At 51.3% G+C, this 20,215-nt stretch overlaps 1 protein-coding gene and 1 long non-coding RNA gene across 8 annotated transcripts in view; one reads left to right on the forward strand and one right to left on the reverse strand.

Moving 5' to 3' along the window:
* LOC102157191 overlaps positions 1-20,215 on the reverse strand; it is an 81,179-nt gene that overhangs the window by 5,193 nt on the left and 55,771 nt on the right. For 3 of the 6 annotated variants that reach the window (XR_005373664.1, XR_005373662.1, XR_005373660.1), the window contains exon 3: positions 4,356-4,455. The exons of 1 other annotated variant lie outside the window; for it this stretch is intronic. This is a non-coding gene — a long non-coding RNA (uncharacterized LOC102157191). Of the gene's footprint in view, positions 1-4,355; positions 4,456-5,757; positions 5,967-20,215 lie in introns of all 6 variants that reach the window. 2 more of the 6 variants (XR_005373665.1, XR_005373663.1) reach the window with 1 other exon arrangement.
* Positions 918-19,974, forward strand: SLC22A8 (solute carrier family 22 member 8). 2 transcript variants are annotated; one of them, XM_038564212.1, is made up of 11 exons: positions 930-1,100; positions 1,847-2,221; positions 12,789-12,892; positions 13,455-13,609; positions 14,304-14,472; positions 16,732-16,855; positions 17,045-17,160; positions 18,087-18,301; positions 18,985-19,093; positions 19,240-19,443; positions 19,532-19,974. In XM_038564212.1, the coding sequence occupies exons 1-11, from the start codon at positions 948-950 to the stop codon at positions 19,629-19,631; spliced, it is 1,824 nt and encodes a 607-aa protein (XP_038420140.1). In that variant the 5' UTR covers positions 930-947; the 3' UTR covers positions 19,632-19,974. The 2 variants fall into 2 exon arrangements, with proteins under 2 accessions (XP_038420141.1, XP_038420140.1); XM_038564213.1 differs by lacking the exon at positions 1,847-2,221 and having other exon boundaries at positions 918-1,100.

Below are 20,215 nucleotides of genomic sequence, written 5' to 3' on the forward strand. Positions count from 1 at the left end.
AGTGATGCTGAGGGGGGAGACGCAGGCTAGCACAAGGGCCCCACAGACTTTGCAGAAGATGTTGGCTCCCCACTGCTGCTGCCCTGATATTTCCTGGCTGGGAGACGGTGAGCAAGTGACTTAACCTCTCTGTTCCTTACTCTCCTAGTTTACAGTGCTTAGAATAGCCACAGGGCTGCTGTGAGGTTAAACGAGCCTCTGTTGGCTGTCAAAAAATGGGGGTTAGACCATAGTCCCTGACGAGGACAGGTCTGGACTAACATACATCAGAACATACACAGGGTTAGCTCTCAGGTGAGGCTGGATGATTTGCTGTGCTCGGCTTATTTGTATTTCCTATGTTTTCTGGAAGAAAAACATTGTTCTATAATTAAAATCATTCAGAGAAAAGAACAAAACACTAGGGACAACGATTTGTCCCCAAAGGGAAGCAACTGATCAGAAGAGGAGCCTGTCCATGGAGAGCGCGGGTGGAAGGGTGCTGTTCTGCAGAGCCTGAGATTCAGGCAGGGGATCCCTGGCTGCCCAGGAGCCCGGCGGATGAAAGCCCGGAGCCTGCAGGGCCAGACCTGGTGACATTTTCTGCTGGACGTGCCTTACCATTTCCTGGGAGATGAGGCTCCAGGCTGCTTCTCAGGAGGCAGCAGGCAGGGGAAGTGATGCCCGCGCAGCACCCCTATCAGTGGCCCACATGCCAGGTGCACAAAGAAGACCCTGGGTCCTCAGGACCCAGATCGGACCCCTCCCTGACCCCCCTCTGGCCAGCTTGCCTTGGCCACCTACCCCTGGGTGGCCAGCAGCCCTGCTAGGCTCAGCCACACCACCTCCCCAGCCTTTGCTGAGGCAGCTCTTTGACGAAAGCCAAGCTCGGTGGGTCCCCAGCACCCTCCCTTGCCAGCACCATTAATTCTCAAAAGAAAGTCAAACATTAGCCTGGGAAACAACTTATGCCTTATATAAGTCCCCCCGGGAAGGCAGAAGCAGAGCTTGTTGGCGCTGAGCTCCCCAACTACAGCAGCGACCAGACTGTGGGACAGTCAAAGGGCTTCAGCCACATTCCACCGCCAGCCCCAGCGGAGGGAGCCAGGCCCAACTACCAGGTAAGGAGAAATGGGGACGCCCCCCACAAGCCCCAGCCCCAATAGGCCCCCGAGAAGCCCCCAAGGTCAGGCCTTGCTTCCTTACTGCAACTGGCCAAGTCCCTTATGTGCTTTGGGACCTGCCTGGGCCCTTTCTGCTGCCCCAGCCTGGGGGACCCAGCCCCAGAGGACAGCCAAAAGCCAGGAGACTCCAGGCTTGGGGGAGACCTTTGCAGCAGGCTCTGCTGGGCTCCGCTAACACTGTGTGTTGGCTCAGGGGGAGCAGGGACCTCCCCACCTCCCCCCACCATCCGGCCCCTGTTGCCAATGTCCACGACCCTTGGTCCCAGCTGTGGGGCCTGCACCACCCCATGCATGCGGCATGTGTGACCAGCCTCTCTGAGCACATGCATCCTCACAGACACACACACACACACACACACACACACACAGCACATACCCAACCTCGCACAGCTGCACCTTACACTCCAGCCTCAAGATACACATCACTGTAGACACACCCCTGTGCACACACATCCAAACACACCTGTGGCCCATGCCACTAAATGCCACTGGCTGTGTCTTCATGTATCTGCGTAAATCTACGGACACACGCACCCAAGCCCCTACCTGTGCACATTTATACACACACTGTTCTACACACTGGTGCTCACGCATACACCTGGCACACCATCCCACTGTGCTTCCACACCTATCCACAAACACCCACACAGGACCCACATGCCTACTTACTTCTCCCTGGCCAGGTGCCCTGCCTGCAGCTCTGGCTCATCCTGCCTAGTGCCATGGCCTTCTCTGAGCTCATGGACCGTGTGGGCAGCAATGGCCCCTTCCAGTTCCTGAACCTGGTCTTGCTAGGCCTCCCAATCCTCAACCTGGCCAACCACAACCTGCTGCAGATCTTCACAGCTACCACGCCTGCCCACCACTGCCACCCACCCCCCAACGCCTCCGAGGGGCTCTGGGTGCTTCCTAAGGACCAGAATGGGAAGCCTGAGATGTGCCTCCGTTTCATACATCTGCCCAATGCCAGCCTGCCCAACGACACCCAGGGGGCCACCGAGCCATGCCTGGATGGCTGGGTCTATGACCTCAGCACCACGAGCTCCATCGTGACTGAGGTATGCCCAAAGACACCCCTTCTTCCTCCACCCCCAGACGCACCCCCATACCCTGCCATGCTCGGGGGCAGGGGGACAGGCAGGGGGACAGGCTGGGCTCTAGTCTCTCGAGGACTGGGACTAGAGAGCAGGGCACTAGACAGGCCAAGAGGAAGGACTTGGTGCAGATGCAGACAAACCCGAAAGTTAGACTTCTTCACAGAGTTGCAAGCATTTCTTCAACACTGTGCCAGGCATGGTGCTAAGCGATAAGGATACAAAAATGCTCTGTCCCTGCCACCACAGGGTCCACAGCCCTGTGAGGGAACGTTAACTGATGAAAGTACCACATAAAGAAATGTAAAATTACAACGTCAAAGTCCTTAGGGCTGGGCACAGGGGTCCGGGGCAGGCCTGGGAGGATGCATCCCGAAGAAGTGACCCTCAGGCTGAGATAAGAATGTCTTTCAGGAGTTAGCCAGGGGGCACCTGAGTGGCTCCATCAATTTAGCATCTGCCATCGGCTCAGGTCATGATCCTGGAGTAATGGGATCCCTGCTCCCTGCTCAGCGAGGAGTCTGCTTCTCCCTCCTCATGCTGGTGTGCTCACTCACTCTCAATCTTTCTCTAACAAATAAATAAAATCTTTAAAAATTAAAAAAAAAAAAAGGAGTTAGCCAGGCAACAAGGAGAAAGAAGGAAATTCCATCCTGTCCCAAGATGGGAGGCTGTGCGGAGCAGGGATCAGACAGTGTACAAGGTGTGTGGAAAAGTGCCCGAGCAGACCCCCAAAACTCCCAGAGTTACTCAAGGGTTTACCTGCCATTCGTTCAGCCCTTTGCTGACTCTCTGATTCTTCCACCTGCCATCCCCAGGAATGACAGAGGCAAATGTGACCCTCGAACAAACTGTGACAGGCCAGTCAGGGGACCATGGTAGGAGGAGGGAGAGGAAATAGGAAAGGGCATTTATGGAGGATCTGCAAACTGCCAGGCACATTTTGGTGCTTTGTACACATTGTGATTCTCACCGTGATATTATCTCCTTTTATGCATCCAAAACTCAGAGAAGGGAAGTGAGAGTCCAGTATCACAGAGCAGGTCAGTTTTAGAACTGGGATTTGGGGCACTGGGTGGCTAGTCAGTGAAGCATCTGCCTTTGGCTCAGGTCATGATCCTGGGGTCCTGGGATGGAGCCCCCACATCAGTCTCCCTGCTCAGCAGGAAGTCTACTTCTCCTTTTGCCCCTACCCCCTGCTTGCATGCTCTCACTCTCTCTCCCTCAAATAAATGGATAAAATCTTAAAAAAAAAAAAAAAAAAAGGAACTAGGATTAAAGCAAACACCCACAAGAGGCACAGAGGGATACAGGCTTCTGGCCATTGAAAGGAGGAAGCAGGGAAGGGAGGAACCATGGGATTCCAGGAGGCTTCCCGGAGGGTAGGGCATCTAAGCAGGGAACAGAGGCCAGTGTTTTCATTGTCCCCTCAGGCCCCATGGGTCCCTCAGGGCAGTATGTTGCTTTTGCCTCATTAGGAGAGCTATATTTCAAAGAGCTTACCCTGTGCCAGTCCTGTGCCAGACAAGCTGCGTGCAGGGCTCTTGGAATCCCAGGAGGTGGCATATAGAGCCTTTCCCAGGATTACACATGCTTAGGACCTGGCAGAGGTAGGATTTGAATCCAAGATTATCTACGTTCCTAGTCTCTATACCTGTTTTTCGTGTGTTTAATAGATATTTATTCTTATATAAAGCATGTACTATGTGCCATGTACTGTTCTAAGCACTTTATAAATATTAACAATTTTAACCTTGCTGACAACACTATAAGGTAGTTGGTATCATAAGCTCAGTTTTCAGATGGGAGAATCGAAGCATGAAGGTTAAGGAGCCTGTTCAAGTTCACACCACTAATAAAGCGGCAGATTCGGGATCTGAACTCAGGTACCTGGCCCCAGAGTCATGCTCCTAACTATTACACTTGTTCTCATATCCCCTAGATTATATTTCCTCCCCGTCATAGCTACTTTTTCTCTCCAGTGCCAAGCTCAGTGCCCCAAAAGCATCAAACAAACATTTACTAACAACCACATGCATACTACTGAGGACACAGAGGCAAAGTCCACCGGCTCCCTGCCTGCCCTGCAGGAACTCACCTCTAATTTGGAGACAGAGCCACCCCTCCAGGACCACCGGCAGCTTCCTGAGGCAGGGATCCCCAGCAGTTAGAACAGTGACTGGCCCAGAGGAGGCACTCTGTGAAATAAGTATTTGTGGAATGAATGGATATGAGCTTTATACACTCAGAGTGCTCTGGGAGCCCAGAGTAGGAGCATCTAACCAGCCTGGAGGGGGATCCACGAAGGCCAGCTGGAATCAGCAACACTCCACTGGGTGTGACAAGGGAGAGAGTAAGCAGACAGGTTGAAGTGGGCAAGTGTGCCCCAGGCCAAAGCCACCGCATGGGGAGTCAAATGTGCAGGAGCAGGATGAGAACAAAACAGTCAGGATTTCAAGAGACAGGTGAAGGCTGGAGGGGCGAAGCCATGGGGTATGGAGGCCACCAGACATGGGGCTGGAGAAGAGGACCTGGCTTGGATGCTAAGGCCAGGGTGTTGCCTCTGTTCTGAGAAAACAGAGAGCCATTGAATGGTGTTGAGTAGGAGTGGTGCGTTCAGGTCAGCCTCCAGGGATGGTCACTCTGCAGGACAGAGAGTGGCTTTGGAGAGTTCTAGTCCCAGGGCAGGGAGACCAGTTAGCAGGCTCCCACAGGGATCCAGGGAAAAGATAATAACTGGAAGGAACAGTGGGAATAGACACCAGAGTTTTCAGGAGTCAGAATCCATGGGACCTGGGGGGAGAATCAAAGATGCCTCAGTATCTATAAAGAAGTTCCCAGATGTATGGGTGACTTGCTGTACAGCTGGACCCTGGGAAATCAGAGAGAAGGAATGAAAGCTACCATCCATGTCCTCTAAACACTTGGAAGCTAGCCAGAGAGACAACTGTGCAAGAAGCAGTGACATAACAATCATCGCTACCACTTACTGCATACTTGCCCTGTGCCAGATGGCTCTAAGCACTTGGCCCATATTAATTCATTCAATCCTCACAACAACCCTGAGGTTAGCACCTTTCTTGTCCCATTTGTACAGATGAGGAAACCCTGGCCCATGGCACCACATTTCATAAATTATGGATCTAGGAGTTAAAGCCAGGCCATCAGGCTCCTTAAGACTGTGTAACCTCACCCACAAACAGTCAGTGTGAACGAGCACGCTGTGGCCACTGGAGGCTGTTGTTCACAGATCCACGTCCTCTGGTGGCAGCACTTCCTCCAGGACAGGGAAGGTGTCTCTCTAACCCATCTTTAAAATAAAATAAAAGATTCATTTATTTATTTTGAGAGAAAGAGAGAACATGAACAGGAGGAGCAGAGGGAGAAGGAGAGAGAATCTCAAGCAGACTCTGCACTGAGCACAGAGCCTGATGCAGGTCTTGATCTCATAACCCTGAGATCACGACCCTGAGATCACAATCCTGAGATCACAACCTGACCAGAAACCAAGAGTCGTGCGCTTAACCGACCACCACCCAGGTGCGCCTCCATCCCATCTTTCTCATCACTGGGCTAGGTGCATAGTAAAGTGCTCAGATTCTGCTGAATGAAGGCCTTGCCCTGTCAGATGCCGGAAGGAGGGATCCAGACATTGCTGACGGCTGGAAAGTGGCTTCCTCTTCAGGGTGAGCCTCAGGTTCCCAGGAGCCTGCCAAGAACAGAGGTTGCAGGTCTTGTACTTGGTCAAGCATCAATTCACATCTGTGCCAGTCAAGTTCCCAGATACCATTCTAGCACTCGGGGCCATGTGAATCTGCATTCCAACAAACGCAGGGTTTCACCAGTCCTCAGGGTACCCTTTTCTGGGTCAGCTGCTCATCAGGCCTGGGCCCCTGAACTCTCAGCTGTGAGAACCCATGGAAGAGGCCCCTAAACAGCCAGGAAAGTGTCAGTGGCCAGACCCAGCAAGGCACTGGTTACCAGCACAGTGATTTTTCTGTCTGTGGCTCCAACTGTGGCAAATTTGTGCTCCATCTGCTAGGGGTGGGGTGAGCAGGGTTTAGGTCCCCATGTGGCAGAGGTAAAACAATGGCTGGGCCTCACCTAGAGGTGGGTCTGTAGAGTGGAGGCAGGGTCTGAATATGCCAGCTGCAGTGCAGAGGGTGGTAATAAAGGTGCGTGGGATCTGGCAACCAGCTGAGGTCCAGGTGACCCTAGTTAGTGGAGGCAAGGGGCCACCCCCTAGAAGGACAATGTGTGATCATGAGCCAGGGTCAAGCAACAGAGTTCACTTCCTGACTCTGCCCTTTACTAGGAATGTCACGAGGCCAGAAGTCCTGGTTTCTTAATGACAGGAAACCATGCAAAGACAGCATTAGCACAGTGCATGGCCCCTGCAGAACATTCAGCTAACGTCAGCGGCCCCTGTGGCTGTTGTTGTCACTATTATGGTTAACAGACATGTCCTGAGATTCGAGGGGGCCCGTGGCTTGGCCACACTCCAGGGCTTCCACCTAGCCCTCCTCTCACAGGAGGGAATGGGAGTTGCAAGCTTGAGCACAGGTCCCAGCTCCACCCCCACAGCCAGTGACCTGGGGTGTTGGCTCCCCTTTCCACTTCAGTCCTCTCATCTGTAGAACAGGATAACAAGGGACTTCCTTCCGAAGGAGGCTCAGTTGGGAGGACCATGCAGGTGATGCGAGCGAGCACATCTAGGGTCCAGCCGGAGTGGAGGGAGTCTCCCCACCCCCCACCACACCCCACACCCCTGCCCTGATCCCCTAAGCTTTCCTGGCAGGGGCGACCACACATTCCTTTCTCTGAGTTCAGCAAAGACAAGGTTGGAATTTTTCAGAAAGAGCTTTACTAGGACATTAAGAGAAAACAAAGGCCTTTCTTTCAAGTCTGGAAAGTGTGGGGAGCATGGATTGTGGGCTCTAGGTTCCCTGGAGAGGAGCTGTAGCCCAGCGCTCCCACAGCACTGAATCTCAGCCCTGTGGGTGCCTGCTCTGTCTGAGAGTCCAAAAACCCACCCTGCAGCTCCCCGAGGCCAGAGTGGGCCTCAATACACAGGCCCTCCCCACAGGACCGCTGCGATTCCTCTCGGGGCCTTGAGCTTTCCTGTTCTGTCTCCAGGGCCTGAAAGACTGGCAACATGACTAGAACAGGGAGGGACACAATGACAAGTGTAAAAGCAGAAAGGAATTCCTGACGCTGTCACGGAATCTAACGATAGCGATAGCGTAACCGACTCAAACTGCAGACTCCATGTGGCCCAGCCTGGGCATTGAGTCAAAATCAAAGGAACATAAACCACATTCTCAACACCTTTAAGACTAATCAAGCCTTCAGCTATAGGTTTTCTTAACAAGGCCTACTCAGGAGTTCGGTACAGCTAACCATACAGAAGAATGCCTAAAATGTCTCTAGGTATCTTTCCCTCCCCACTCCCCGACCCCAAATTCCATGATGCCTTTAAAAATCTCTCCAATTCTATTTCTGGTTCCCTCATGGCCACACTCTCCCATTCCCAATCCTCTTGCTATCACCACCTACCAAGCCCACAGTTCCTCCAAACATACGGGAATCACACAGTATATCTATTTCCTAGAATTTCCATAACAAAGTACAACAAGCAGGGTGGCTTAAACCAACAGAAACATATCACCTCATAGTTTTGGAAACAATAAGTCCAAAATTAAGATGTAACGATGCTCTCTCCCAAGGCTCTAAGGAGGAACCCTTTCTTGCCTCTTCCAGTTTCTGGGGGTTGTCCATGATCCTTGGCATTCCTTGGCTTATCCATGCATCACTCCAGTCTCTACCTCCATTGTCATATGATGTTCTATCTCTGTGTCTGTATCTTCTCTTCTGACAAGAACACCAGTCATATTGGGTTAAGGGCCCAGACCTACCCCAGGATGACCTCATCTTAACTAACTATATCTGCCACAATGCTATTTTCAAATAAGACCACATGCTAAGGGGTTACGACTTCAACCTGTCTTTTCAGGGGACACAATTTCACCCATAGCAGTTGCACATCCAAGATCTGAGCCCCATGGATCTGTGTTGATCTGCAGGGCAACCCTGGCCACATTTTTATCATCAGCTCTTATGATTTGTATTAGCCATGAAATCTCTGGGAACAACTAAGAGTATACATTTGAGATCCAAGATTTTTTTTAAGCTCTAACCACAAAGCCCTTCTTCTGAGCTTTAAACCCTCATTTTACCCTTCCCTAGTAGACCGTTGCCAAGGAAGCTTTTCGAGTCTGATTGTGATGTTTTTCCAGTCCTCCTTTCTAACACGTGGTTATAGATCCTACATATAAGCCTAGACACTCTCCATCCTGACATACAATCATTCTGGCAAAGCAAAACTGTCCTCCACATAGTATCTAGGATGTAGACCCTATGACTTCTCATTTAGACATCAGCATATCCTAACCATGAAGGTTTTCCATTTCTCTATTCTTTCTGTGGAATGCCCCCTTCAGCCACGGGGCATGATCCTGGAGACCCGGGATCGAGTCCCACGTCAGGCTCCCTGCATAGAACCTGCTTCTCCTTCTGCCTGTGTCTCTGCCTCTCTCTCTCTCTCTCTCTCTCTCTCTCTCACACACACACACACACACACACAAATAAATAAATAAATAAAATCTTAAAAAAAAACCGTATTTAATGAGTGCCTACTATGTAGCAGGCACTGTTCTAAGCAATGGAAGTATAGTAGTGAACAAAACAAACTAAACACTCTCCCCTCATCAAGATGATAACCTTGCAGGAGAAATAAACACACAAAAAGGAACTATATAATATGTCTCATGGTACAAATGCTATAAAGAAAAGAAAGTGGGGTGGAGGAATGTAGACTTCTGGGAGTTATAATTTTAAATAGAGTGGTCAAGGGAGTTCTCACTGAGAAGATAATGTCTGAGCAAAGATCTGAAGGAGGTGAAGGAGCAAGCCAAGTAGCTACCTAGGGAAAGAACTTTCCAGGCCAAGAAAACACCATATGCCAAGAGTCCGAGGTGCCTGACATGTTTAAGAGACAGCAAGAAGACCAACTACAGTGAAGTATGTGGGGAAATAGTAGTAGCAAATGAGAGCAGAAAGGTAACAGGGATAAATCTGGGAGCAGATTCTGCAGGAACTTATTGGCCACTATAAAGATTTGGGCATGTTTTAAACATGACTGAAAGCCTATCCTAAGAATTATATTTCCTGTAAATTGCTCAATTTTCAAGTAGAAACTGACTTGTGACAGTTATTCTAATGCGTACCTCACCACAAATAGCATGGTATGAACCAAGACCCAGCAGATGTGATCTCAGACAGTGGAGAAGGGCAACAGCCTTAAACTAACACAGATGGGTCTGACATTGACCCTCTCATGATCCAAACAGAATGATTTCTTAAAGCACTAAGTGACACAGAGGTTGGGGGGGAGGGGGGGAATCAAATTTCCATTTGCAATTTCTTGTGGCCTATCAGGATAGGCTATGTTGCCATAAAAGAGTCAACAATAATTCAATGGTTTGCAGGATACAGAAGTGGTTCTCTTCCTCGTGCAATAGATCTAAGGTGGGAATTTCAGGTCAATGGGCAGTTTTATCCATAGGGTTATTCAGGGACCCAGATTGACAGCAGCTTCGCCATATTTAATACATGGCTTCCAGAGTTGCTCTAGTTGTCACCATTCCCACCAAGAGGAAGGGAGAAAGCATTCAAGTCCAGACCATGGATTCTCTCTTAATAAAATGAGGTGGAAAGAAAAGCATTTCTTCCACTTACAATCCATTGTCAAGAACTATGTGGCCCCACTTATTACTGGGTCACCTGGGAAATGTATGCTTATTTTGGAAGGGGGGAGGATGTGAGTGAATTTAGGTGGACAGTAGGTCTTTAGATTTTCCTAAAGGAGCTTCCCACAGCATACCACAAAGTACCGGAAGTCTCTCTAAACACCCTCTGGCATACTCCTCCTCACACCCCCTCACTTCCTCCTTCACTCTTTACCCTCCTGCATCACCATACACATACCATGCAGGCTCCCTTCTCAGCCAGAAGAGCCCACTGGGTTCACTGGCCATTCTGGGCCACCAGGAGACAGCCGGAAGACCTGGAGTCTTCATCCACTCCATCCCCCTCACTTCCAGCAGAGGAAAAGTGGAAAGAGCTCTCTGGGATGCATGGTTCTTCCCCCACACTGTTTCATTTCCAAAACATTCTTGCGAGGCATTTTCAGTGAATAAAATTCTCCAGTTCATTACACAAGTAGTTCAAGACAGCTGGACAAAGGGTGTATGTTGGGGATTAGCAGAGATTAGGCCAGACAGGTAGGCAGGGGCCAGAGCATGAGGGCTTTATAAATCTGTGCCAACAGAGCTTTCTCTTTACCCAAAGGGCAGGAGGAAGAAGCCAGGGAGTGCTTTAGGCAAGACAGGAACCTGACCTGAGTGGTGTTTTAGAAAGTCATGCAGGTTAGCAGAAGAAGCATGAATAGAAGGTACTGAAATCAAAGGCTGGGAGCCCTGTCTGAAGATCTCCACAGTCATCATTAGTGGGCCTCAGTCTCCTTATCTGTAGAATGGGGACGATGATGATAGTTATGCCCCAGCATTGTGGGTTGTTGTGGGGACTGAAGAGGTTAAAGCTTGGGAAGTGGTTCCTTACAGCAGTGCCGGGTGCCCTGTAGCCCTCCATGAAATCAGCCATTATTATTAACCTTGCACTAAGATAGTAGCAGTGGAAAGAGAAGAATCCAGATTCCAGAAATATTCAAAAGTTAGAAACTGGAAGATGGATTGATAGTGCCCTGGAGAGGGATGAGGCAAGGTGGGGTTCCCAGCCACTGAGATCGAGACCCCGTGAGGAGTGGGGCACAAGTCTCGTTGACTCTGAGGTGACCCTGAGACATCATCTAGTAGAATTTTCCAGAATGCAACTGACTCAACTGGTCTCAGGGCCAGAAGAGAGGTGGGGCTGAAAATATGGGTTGGAGTCTTCCTCACAAAGTAGAAATTGAAGCCATAGGAGCAGGTGATGTTTCCTCAGGAGAATGGATAAAAGAGAGGGAGACCCATAAAGAGCCCTAGGGAGAAAGGAGCCCATGGAGGAAGAGGAGGAGTGGTAAATAGGGAGAGGAAGATCTGGCAGAGGGAGAGTCAGCATCAGCAATGCCAAGGGCTGCCAGAAGGTCAGATTACAGAAGGTTCCAGGGGGCTCAGTGAAAAAGACCTCATAGGGGGCTCTGGAGAGCACAGTGTCAACAGCGTGGTGCCAGGGGGGGTGGGGGGGTGGGGGCAGTGCAGAATTGAGAAATGATCAGGAGATGAGGCCGGGGTGACAGCAAGTAGAGCTTTTCATTCAAGAGATTCAGCTTTGAAGGGGAGGGAGAAATGAAGTGAATGTGGATGGAAGGTATTCCCAAGGAGGAGAGATTTGAGAGACAGAGACAGGGGATGTGGGATGGAGCAGCAGTGTTCCCCGTGGAGGAGAGAGAGACAATGTCCACAGCAGCAATGTGCACGATAGCCAAACTGTGGAAGGAGCCTCGATGTCCTTTGACAGATGAATGGATAAAGAAGACGTGGTCTGTGTATACAACGGAGTATTCCTCAGTCATCAGGAAAGACGAATACCCACCATTTGCTTCAACGTGGATGGAACTGGAGGGTATGATGCTGAGTGAAATAAGTCAATCGGAGAAGGACAATCATCATATGGTTTCACTCATACCAGGAATATAAGAAATAGTGAAAGGGATTGTAAGGGAAAGGAGGGGAACTGGGTGGGGAAAATTAGAGAGGGAGACAAATCACGAGAGACTTCTAACTCTGGGAAACAAACAAAGGGTTGTGGAAGGGATGGTGGCGGGGCAATGGGGTAACTAGGTGATGAGCACTGAGGAGGGCACTTGATGGGATGAGCACTGGGTGTTATACTATATGTTGGCAAATTGAATTTAAATTTTATTTTTTAGGGATGCCTGGGAGGCTCAGGAGGTTGAGTGTTGAGGTTGAGTGTCTGCCTTCGGCTCAGGATGTGATTCCAGGGTCCTGGGATTGAGTCCCACATCAGGCTCCCTGCGAGAAGCCTGCTTCTCCTTCTGCCTGTGTCTCTGCCTCTCTCTCTGTCTCTAATGAATAGATAAATAAAATATTTTAAATAAATAAATTTTATTTTTTTAATTTTAAAAATGTAAAAAAAAAAAAAAAAAGGAAAGAGAGATCTAGGCAGCCCCTGAATGTGACAGCTAAGCAGATCCTGCAAGCTCCTGACAGACCACACATGCTGGAGAGGAACTGTCAGTACACACTCAGGGTCAGGGACCCAAAGAGCCACAGGCAGACCCGAGGAGCCCGGGGTCTGGCTGTAAGCAGAACTGGCCTTGGGAGGAGGAGGCCAGGCTCAGGGAAGTCAGGAGACGGTGCTGGGGAAGGCGGCCCCTGGGGGGCACCGGCTGAGCATGGCTGGGAGGGTGGTCCAGATGGAGCCAGGCTGCCACTGCCTTTCTCCTGTGCAGTGGGACTTGGTGTGCAGCTCCAACAAACTGAAGGAGGTGGCCCAGTCTCTCTTCATGGCAGGCACACTGATCGGAGGGATCGTGCTGGGAGACCTGTCGGACAGGTGAGACCCTGGGGCCTCTGGAGCAGGGGCACAATCTATGAGGACATCCCACCTCACTCTGACCCCCCCATGCATGCCCAAAGAAGCAGAGAGCCAGGGGAGGCAGGAGGCACAGTCCCTGCCATGCGGCCTTGGGCAAGTCCCTTTCCCTTTCAGGGCACAGCCCTCTCTCTGCCCCAAAGCTCTGAGCTGGAATCTTCCTACCTCCTCAGACCCTGGGGAAAAGCCTCAAGATTTTCAGACGCAGTGTAGCGCCTATGTGGCAGTGGCAGTGGTGGTGGGGTGCACGGACTGTTTGGGGATAGGAAGGAAGTCCCTTGACCTCTGCTCAGGCCACTAAGCAGGGGGCAGGTGATCACTCATTAACTTGAACCTGTAACTGCAAACCTGTCAAAAAACATAGCAATTACCAGTGAGGCTCTGTCTAAAGAAGGAGTTTACATGCCCTGCCTACCCCCTTTGGGAGGTAGGGAGTCCAACTCTTTGCCCTGAGACCTGCAGAGTCACTGTCTCAGCTAGCTCACCGTGGCTAACCCCGTCTCTCCTCTCCTGTGAGTTCCAGGTTTGGCCGCAAGCCCGTCCTGACCTGTAGCTACCTGCTGTTGGCAGCCAGCGGCTCAAGTGCAGCCTTCAGCCCCAGCCTCTCCGTCTACATGGTCTTCCGCTTCCTGTGTGGCTGGAGCATCTCAGGGATTGTCCTGAGCACTGCGATCTTGAGTGAGCCACAGGGGGAGGGGGCGTGGGAAGATGAGTTGGAAGGGGGGCATCCAGCCCGAAACCAAGGGCCTGGCCCAACACAGGTTCCCTGTGACTTTGGTCACGTAAGATGCTGCCCCTCTCAGGATCTCAGAGGCCCTCTCTGAGCGTAAGAACAACAGGAAGCATAATAGCAGCAGCTATCAATACGGAGGACCCTACCCCGGGCCTCACGGTCTACCGGGTACAGGATCCCATTCAGTCCACACACACAAGGAGGTGACACTGTTGTCCTCATTTTATAGACACGGACATTGAAGCCTAACAAGGGAAGTCGTTTGCCTCTAGTGAGGCAGTCAAGAGCGTGGGTTTGAGTAGGGGTGGGGGGCACCTGGCTGGCTGAGTCGGTAGATCATGTGACTCGATCTCAGGATTGTGAGTTCGAGCCCCATGTTGGGTATAGAGATTACTTAAAAATAATTTTTTAAGTCTTTTAAAAAAAAAAAAGAGTGTGGGCTTAGAAGTCAGAGAGACCTAAGTTTGAGTCCCACCTTCTTGAGTTTTATTCATAGCATTGGTATGGGGGCAATGAGCCCTTACGATCGGCGTCAGATCAAGTAGCTGTTGTGGGGTGGGCAGGAGCGGGTGTTCCTTCATGGGAAGGTTGCCCAGGGCCCAGCACGATCTTAATCTGGTCCTTGGGCTCCTCCTGCAGATGTCGAATGCGTGTCCATCCAGACGCGGGCCATCATGTCAACTTTAATGGGTTACTTCTATACCGCTGGCCAGTTCCTTCTGCCTGGCCTGGCCTATGCCATCCCCCAGTGGCGCTGGCTACAGTTAACCGTGTCCATTCCCTTCTTCGCCTTCTTCCTGTTGTCCTGGTATGTGGCCCTCTCCTCTTCATCTCCCTCCTTATGCCCGCTGGGGCCAAACAGGGGGAGCCCATGTCTGACCAGGCTGGCTGACTCTATCCCAGGACACCTCTGTTCCAGAGTCGGGAAGGGCATTCCAGAAAGGAGGAATTAATACACAAAGGTATGCTGCAGGAGCAAGTGTCTGGGGGGCGGTCAGTGGAGGAAGGGGCTGAGTTGAAATACAGGGTATGGGGCCAGACTGTAGAGAACACAGAAAGCCAAGGAGCCTCAACTTCATGTGGAGGGACAGAGAATGCCTCTGAATGTGTCTGTGTTGCGGGAAGGCCTGATCAAGCTTGTTTGTGACACAAGGACAGACCCATGTGGGTGGGGATGAAAGAGAGAAGGGACATGTCTGTGAAGGTAAGAGGAACCTCAGGAACGAGTCTGAGAGGCATTTTGAAAGACAAATCCACAGAGTTTGGTGACTTCTAAATTTGAAATATAAAGGAATGGAAAACCCAAGCCTGGGAATCTAGGAAAATCAAGGTGTCTTGGTGTGTCAGAGACCCCAAATAGGTCAAGAGCTCACTATCATCACCTCAGACCTAAGGCATGTTGAAAACAGGACCTGAATCCCCAAAATATAATTTGTTTTTTGTTTGTTGGTTTGTTTGTTTGTTTGTTTGTTTGTTTGTTTGTTAAACAGGCTCCATGCTGGGCATGGAGCCCAATGTGGAGCTTGAATCCATGACCCTGAGATCAAGATCTGAGCTGAGACCAGGAGTCGGACATTTAACCGACTCAGAGTGACCCTTTACTGAGCACTTACTATGTGCAAGGCCCTTTCCTAGGCATCAACCTAGGTCATCCCAATCCTCATGGCATCTCTGTATGAAGGAGGCATTATTGTCTCACTTTACAGATGAGGGAACGGAAGGAAGCTCAGATAAGTGAAGCTACCCACCCCCACCCCCTGCCCTGTGCCAGGTTTGCACATAAAGACACAGAACTGGGATGGGCCTTTATTTGAAAATGAGAATAGAATCATCTAGAGGGGGATGGACAATCTTGTGGAAAGAGAGGTGGTCGGAGGGTCCAGGGTAGAGCCAGGGAATGTTCACAGCCAGGGATGGGAGCAGACAAAGAACAGAGAGTATTGAGGGCAAAGTAAGGGCAGATGGTCAACAGGGTACGGTCCAGAATTTAGGCCCCTTCCCCCTGTGACTTGGGTCAAGCCTCACCTACTCTGAGCCTCAAGATCTTCCTAGGCAAAATGAAGACAATAATGCCCATCACCCGGGTTATGTTTGCCTGGTCTGCAGGAAGGCTCCTTAATCAGAAGAATCTGTTACTATTTGCGGGGAGAGGAGGTCAGATTCCAGGCCCTGGCTGTGGTGTGTGGGAGGAACTCACTGTCGACCTTGCCTAAGCAGAAATGAGACCACAAGGCCAGCAGGATAGCTTTGAACCTAGGAGGCCACCACTGTCACTGTCGGCTGGGCTTGTGGTTTGAGGCTAGATGATCAATGCCTACTCCCCCAGGCCCTCCCTGGAGTCAAGTCCTGGATGCCGGTGGAGGCCACAGACATAACTGACCCCACTCAGACCAGACTTTTTTAAAACATCAATCCTTTGTACCACCCCCACACACACATCCACCTCCTCTACTCCTCTTAGCCTAATGACACTCGGGGTCTGCTCAGGGTGAACCAACCCCAAAAGTATAGCCTAAAGGTGGGGAAAGTGACATCGGCTGCCCACTCACCAATCCCAGGACCTTATGCTGTGCTTGTACTCTAGCAGAACTGGTCTTCTGCCTCAAACCCATTCCCTAAGCCACAATCCCTACTCCAAGCCACCTTCTCAAGCTGCCGCAGGGCTGCAGCCCTGCCCCTTCTTCACCCTGGGATGCAGCCCAAGGAAGGCTGGGGAGGTGAATGTACGGGATCCTCCAGCTGTCTAGCCTCGAACATGCCGTCCCTTCCCCAGGATGCACCTGCCTTGGCCGAGGCCCAAGTCTCCTAGCTAAGGAAGACACCCAAGGATAACAAGTGGCCCAGGTAGGGGGCAGAGGAAGAGCTCTTCTGGAAGGGGAAAGAAGAGAATGATAGAATTTGTGCTGGCTGCAGGCAGTCCAGGTGCAAAGCTTGGCCCCGTTTAAATTCCATGAAATCTGCAGTAAAACAGCTCGGGTTTCTGGACCTCCTACCCCTCAGTCCTTCCGGCCCCTCAAACAAGGTTCTGGCAGGGTGCAAGTCACTGTGACTTGATTCTGGCACCCAGGTGGATACCAGAGTCCATACGCTGGATGGTCGTGTCTGGAAAATTCTCAAAGGCCCTGAAAATACTCCGGCGGGTGGCTACCCTCAATGGCAAGAAGGAAGAAGGAGAGAAACTGCGCATGGAGGTAGGAGCAGAGAGGGATTATAGTCTGGAGCAGGAGCCCTCCTCTTGCCTCTGCTTCCCTGCTCATAAGCCAACATCATAGCCAATGCCCCAAGCAAAGTCCTCCAGAGACACCAGGCCTGCACCTCCCTCTCTCCTCCCTCCTGCCCACCAGCTGATCACTAATGACACTCCTCTCCTCTGCCGAAAGGAGCTCAAATTCAGCATGCAGAAGGAGATCTCCTTGGCCAAGGCCAAGTATAGTGTCGCTGACCTGTTCCGGACACCCAACCTGCGCCGTGTGACCTTCTGTCTTTCCCTGGCCTGGTAACCACCCACCCCTCCCTGCCCGCACCCTAGCACCTCTGCCAAACAGGGGTGATGAACAAGGCTTCTGGCAGGTTCACCTAAGGGGAAGGCCTAGGGCATCTGCAAAGAGGAGTCAAGAGATCTCCTCCCTGGGCTGCCCCAGCCCAACCCCAATCCTGGAAATAAATCTTCTGTGTCCTCGCCACACACTAGGCTCCGGCCATCAGGGTCTGCTTCCATGTTGGGTCTTGCCCACAAGGCAAATGTTCCAGACTCCATCACAGCTCACATCCCTATGGCAATTTCCCCATTCCATGCCTCTCTGTCATTGTCTCCACTGGTCCAGTTCTGCCCTAGGGGATCCCACAGAGCAAGGCTGGCCCTCAGAGCTGGAAGACAGAAATCATGCTTCTCCTGAGTCTTCTCTTCTGCCTGACGTTCTACAGCTCCTACATAGCCCTTTCTGTAACCAGGTTCTGAGACGCTCCTCTATCCCTACATGAATAGGGTCCAATTTGTCCAGGGACTTCAAAAGGCATCTCTCAGTTTTGAGAGGGAAAGGGGAGGCAACTAACCCATATGCACAGCTTGACTCTCTCCCCTCTCCCACTCTAGATGTTAAACTATTACCCAACCAAGAGAGATCATTTACTACCTCCTTTGGCCTCCCAGAGTCCCGCCAGTCCTGATATTCTCAGGAGTCAATTATGTGGCATCTTTGCCACCACAGCCTAGACCATACCCACATCAGACATAACCAATGAATCCCAGCACTGAGCCCAGACACAATCTCAAAGAGCTCAGAACAACTCTCCAGCAGCCCCTACCAATTAGCTGCAGTTGGGATAAGAAATGAAACTGTTCGTCATCCTGGTGACCATTGACCAGTATGGGGAGAGACCAGTTCAGCTGCAGATGCCAATCAATCCCTCTCTTCCCCTCAGGTTTTCCACCGGTCTTGCCTACTACAGTTTGGCTATGGGTGTGGAAGAATTTGGAGTGAACCTTTACTTCCTCCAGCTCATCTTTGGTGGGGTCGACATTCCGGCCAAGTTCATCGCCGTCCTCTCTATAAACCATCTGGGCCGACACATCACCCAGTCCTGTGCTCTCCTCCTGGCAGGAGGGTCCATCTTGGCTCTCATCTTTGTGCCCTCGGGTGAGAAGCCAGGGCTAGGCCAGAACCCTCTGAAAGAGGCCCGATGCTTCCGTGGACATCACAGGTTACCACAGGCTGGGACCCCAATTCTGCTGCCTGTGCCCCTAATTATCTGTGTTACCTTGAGCAGGTCCCTGGGCTCTCTGGGGCTCATATCGCCCATCTAGAAAATAACTCAGTTGGCTAAATGATATCAAAGCTCCTTTCCAGATCTGACTCAGACTGGGCAAAGTATGGTGGTGTCTGGCTAGTGGGATTGGATTGCTCAGGGATTGGGCATGGCCTGGTGACATGGCTACAGAAAAGCTGGTGTGAGAAAAACACAGAGCTAAGTGCTCAGGGAAGACCCCACAACCTACTCTACCATGACCTTGGAAAAGCCACTTTTATATAGATGCTTGTGTGTTGATATACCCGTATCCTTCCAAAGGAAGTTGAGCTATTTTAGGACAAGCATATATACAACAAAATATGAGAGTAGGGAACCAGAGCCAGGGAAAAACACAACTGCAGCAGGACAGCCTGCAAATCACTAGAAATAGCAGAGGGACTATTACTCAGCTTTAAATTTAGATCTGAGCTTTCCAGCAGCCAAAGCAAAAAGGGAGACAGAGTCCGCTAAGGAGTGAGAACACTCAGGTGCTCCTGAGCCCAAGGTCCATCGCATTTTCTTCCCTCTGCAGATTTGCCAACCCTGAGGACAGCCCTGGCTGTGTTTGGGAAGGGCTGCCTGTCCAGCTCCTTCAGCTGCCTCTTCCTCTACACGAGCGAGCTATACCCCACCGTCATCCGGTAGGTGCTGGACTCGGGGCCGGCCCAGCCAAAGGATGCAGGGTCAGGTGGGATTGTGGCATCCTCCTGCTCCTGCCCAGGGGTCCCAGAGCTGCCCTTTAAGAATCATACACAGGCTGCCAACCCCTGCTCTGGACTCTCCCAAGGCAAACAGGTATGGGCATAAGCAACTTGTGGACTCGTGTAGGAAGCATGGCGGCCCCACTGGTGAAAATCACAGCAGACTTTCAGCCCTTCATCCCTAATATTTTATTTGGGACCATCACCCTCCTTGGAGGCAGTGCCACCCTGTTCCTGCCTGAGACCCTCAATCGGCCCTTGCCAGAGACTATCGAAGACATAGAGACCTGGTCAGTCCCTTGCCTCTGGTCCCTCTGGAACTCCTCACTGGGGAAGTAGGTCCAGACCCAGGACTTTTCCTGAGATCTCTTTCCCTAGGTCCTGGCAGACGAAGAAACCAAAGCAGGAACCAGAAGCAAAAGAAGCATCCCAGAGGATCCCTCTGCATCCTTGTGGACCAGGCCCGGACCCCTGCTGAGGGCAACAGAGCCCCCTTTCTCTGCCCTCCAGAAACAAATCCTAGCCAGGTCCTCGCCTGCCTCTGGGCTCTGAGGGCACCTTGGGGGCCGCTGAGCAGGTCCATGCTCCAGTTCAAAGGTTCCACCATAGGCCTTTCTATACCTTACCCTTGTCCTCTTCATCCCTCAGCCCAGGCCTTGCCATAGCCCTTCCCCACTGGCCGCCTTTGTCCCACCCTCCTTCCCCAGGGGTTCCCCCTGGACTCCTTGACTCAGTCCTAACAAAGACAGCTTCTCCTTCTTGCTCCCCACCCTTTTCTTCAATGGGAGGGTTCAATAAATGACAATGAACTCAAGCCATAATGCTCAGGAATGGGGGTGGCACAGAGATGGGGACAGGCCACCATGCAGACATGTGCACTGCAAATCCATCCACCAGTGCTGTGTGTAACACGCAGGTGTGGGCACACAGGTACATACAAGCTGGGCTGATGTGAACCTGTGTGCACATGTGTGAGTGCCCTAGGTGCATATACACCAAGCCTGCTCAGGCTGCAACCACAACATACCACAAGTGGATCACTTAAACAACAAACATTTCTTC

Source organism: Canis lupus, chromosome 18, assembly GCF_011100685.1.
Source record: "Canis lupus familiaris isolate Mischka breed German Shepherd chromosome 18, alternate assembly UU_Cfam_GSD_1.0, whole genome shotgun sequence".
Lineage (NCBI taxonomy): Eukaryota > Metazoa > Chordata > Mammalia > Carnivora > Canidae > Canis > Canis lupus.

Coding starts and splice junctions, on each gene's coding strand:
- SLC22A8 (XM_038564212.1), top strand. CDS start 948: ATGCCTTATATAAGTCCCCCCGGGAAGGCAGAAGCAGAGCTTGTTGGC. Junction 2,222..12,788: donor CGAGCTCCATCGTGACTGAG/GTATGCCCAAAG, acceptor TCTCCTGTGCAG/TGGGACTTGGTGTGCAGCTC. Junction 16,856..17,044: donor GAGAGAAACTGCGCATGGAG/GTAGGAGCAGAG, acceptor CTCTGCCGAAAG/GAGCTCAAATTCAGCATGCA.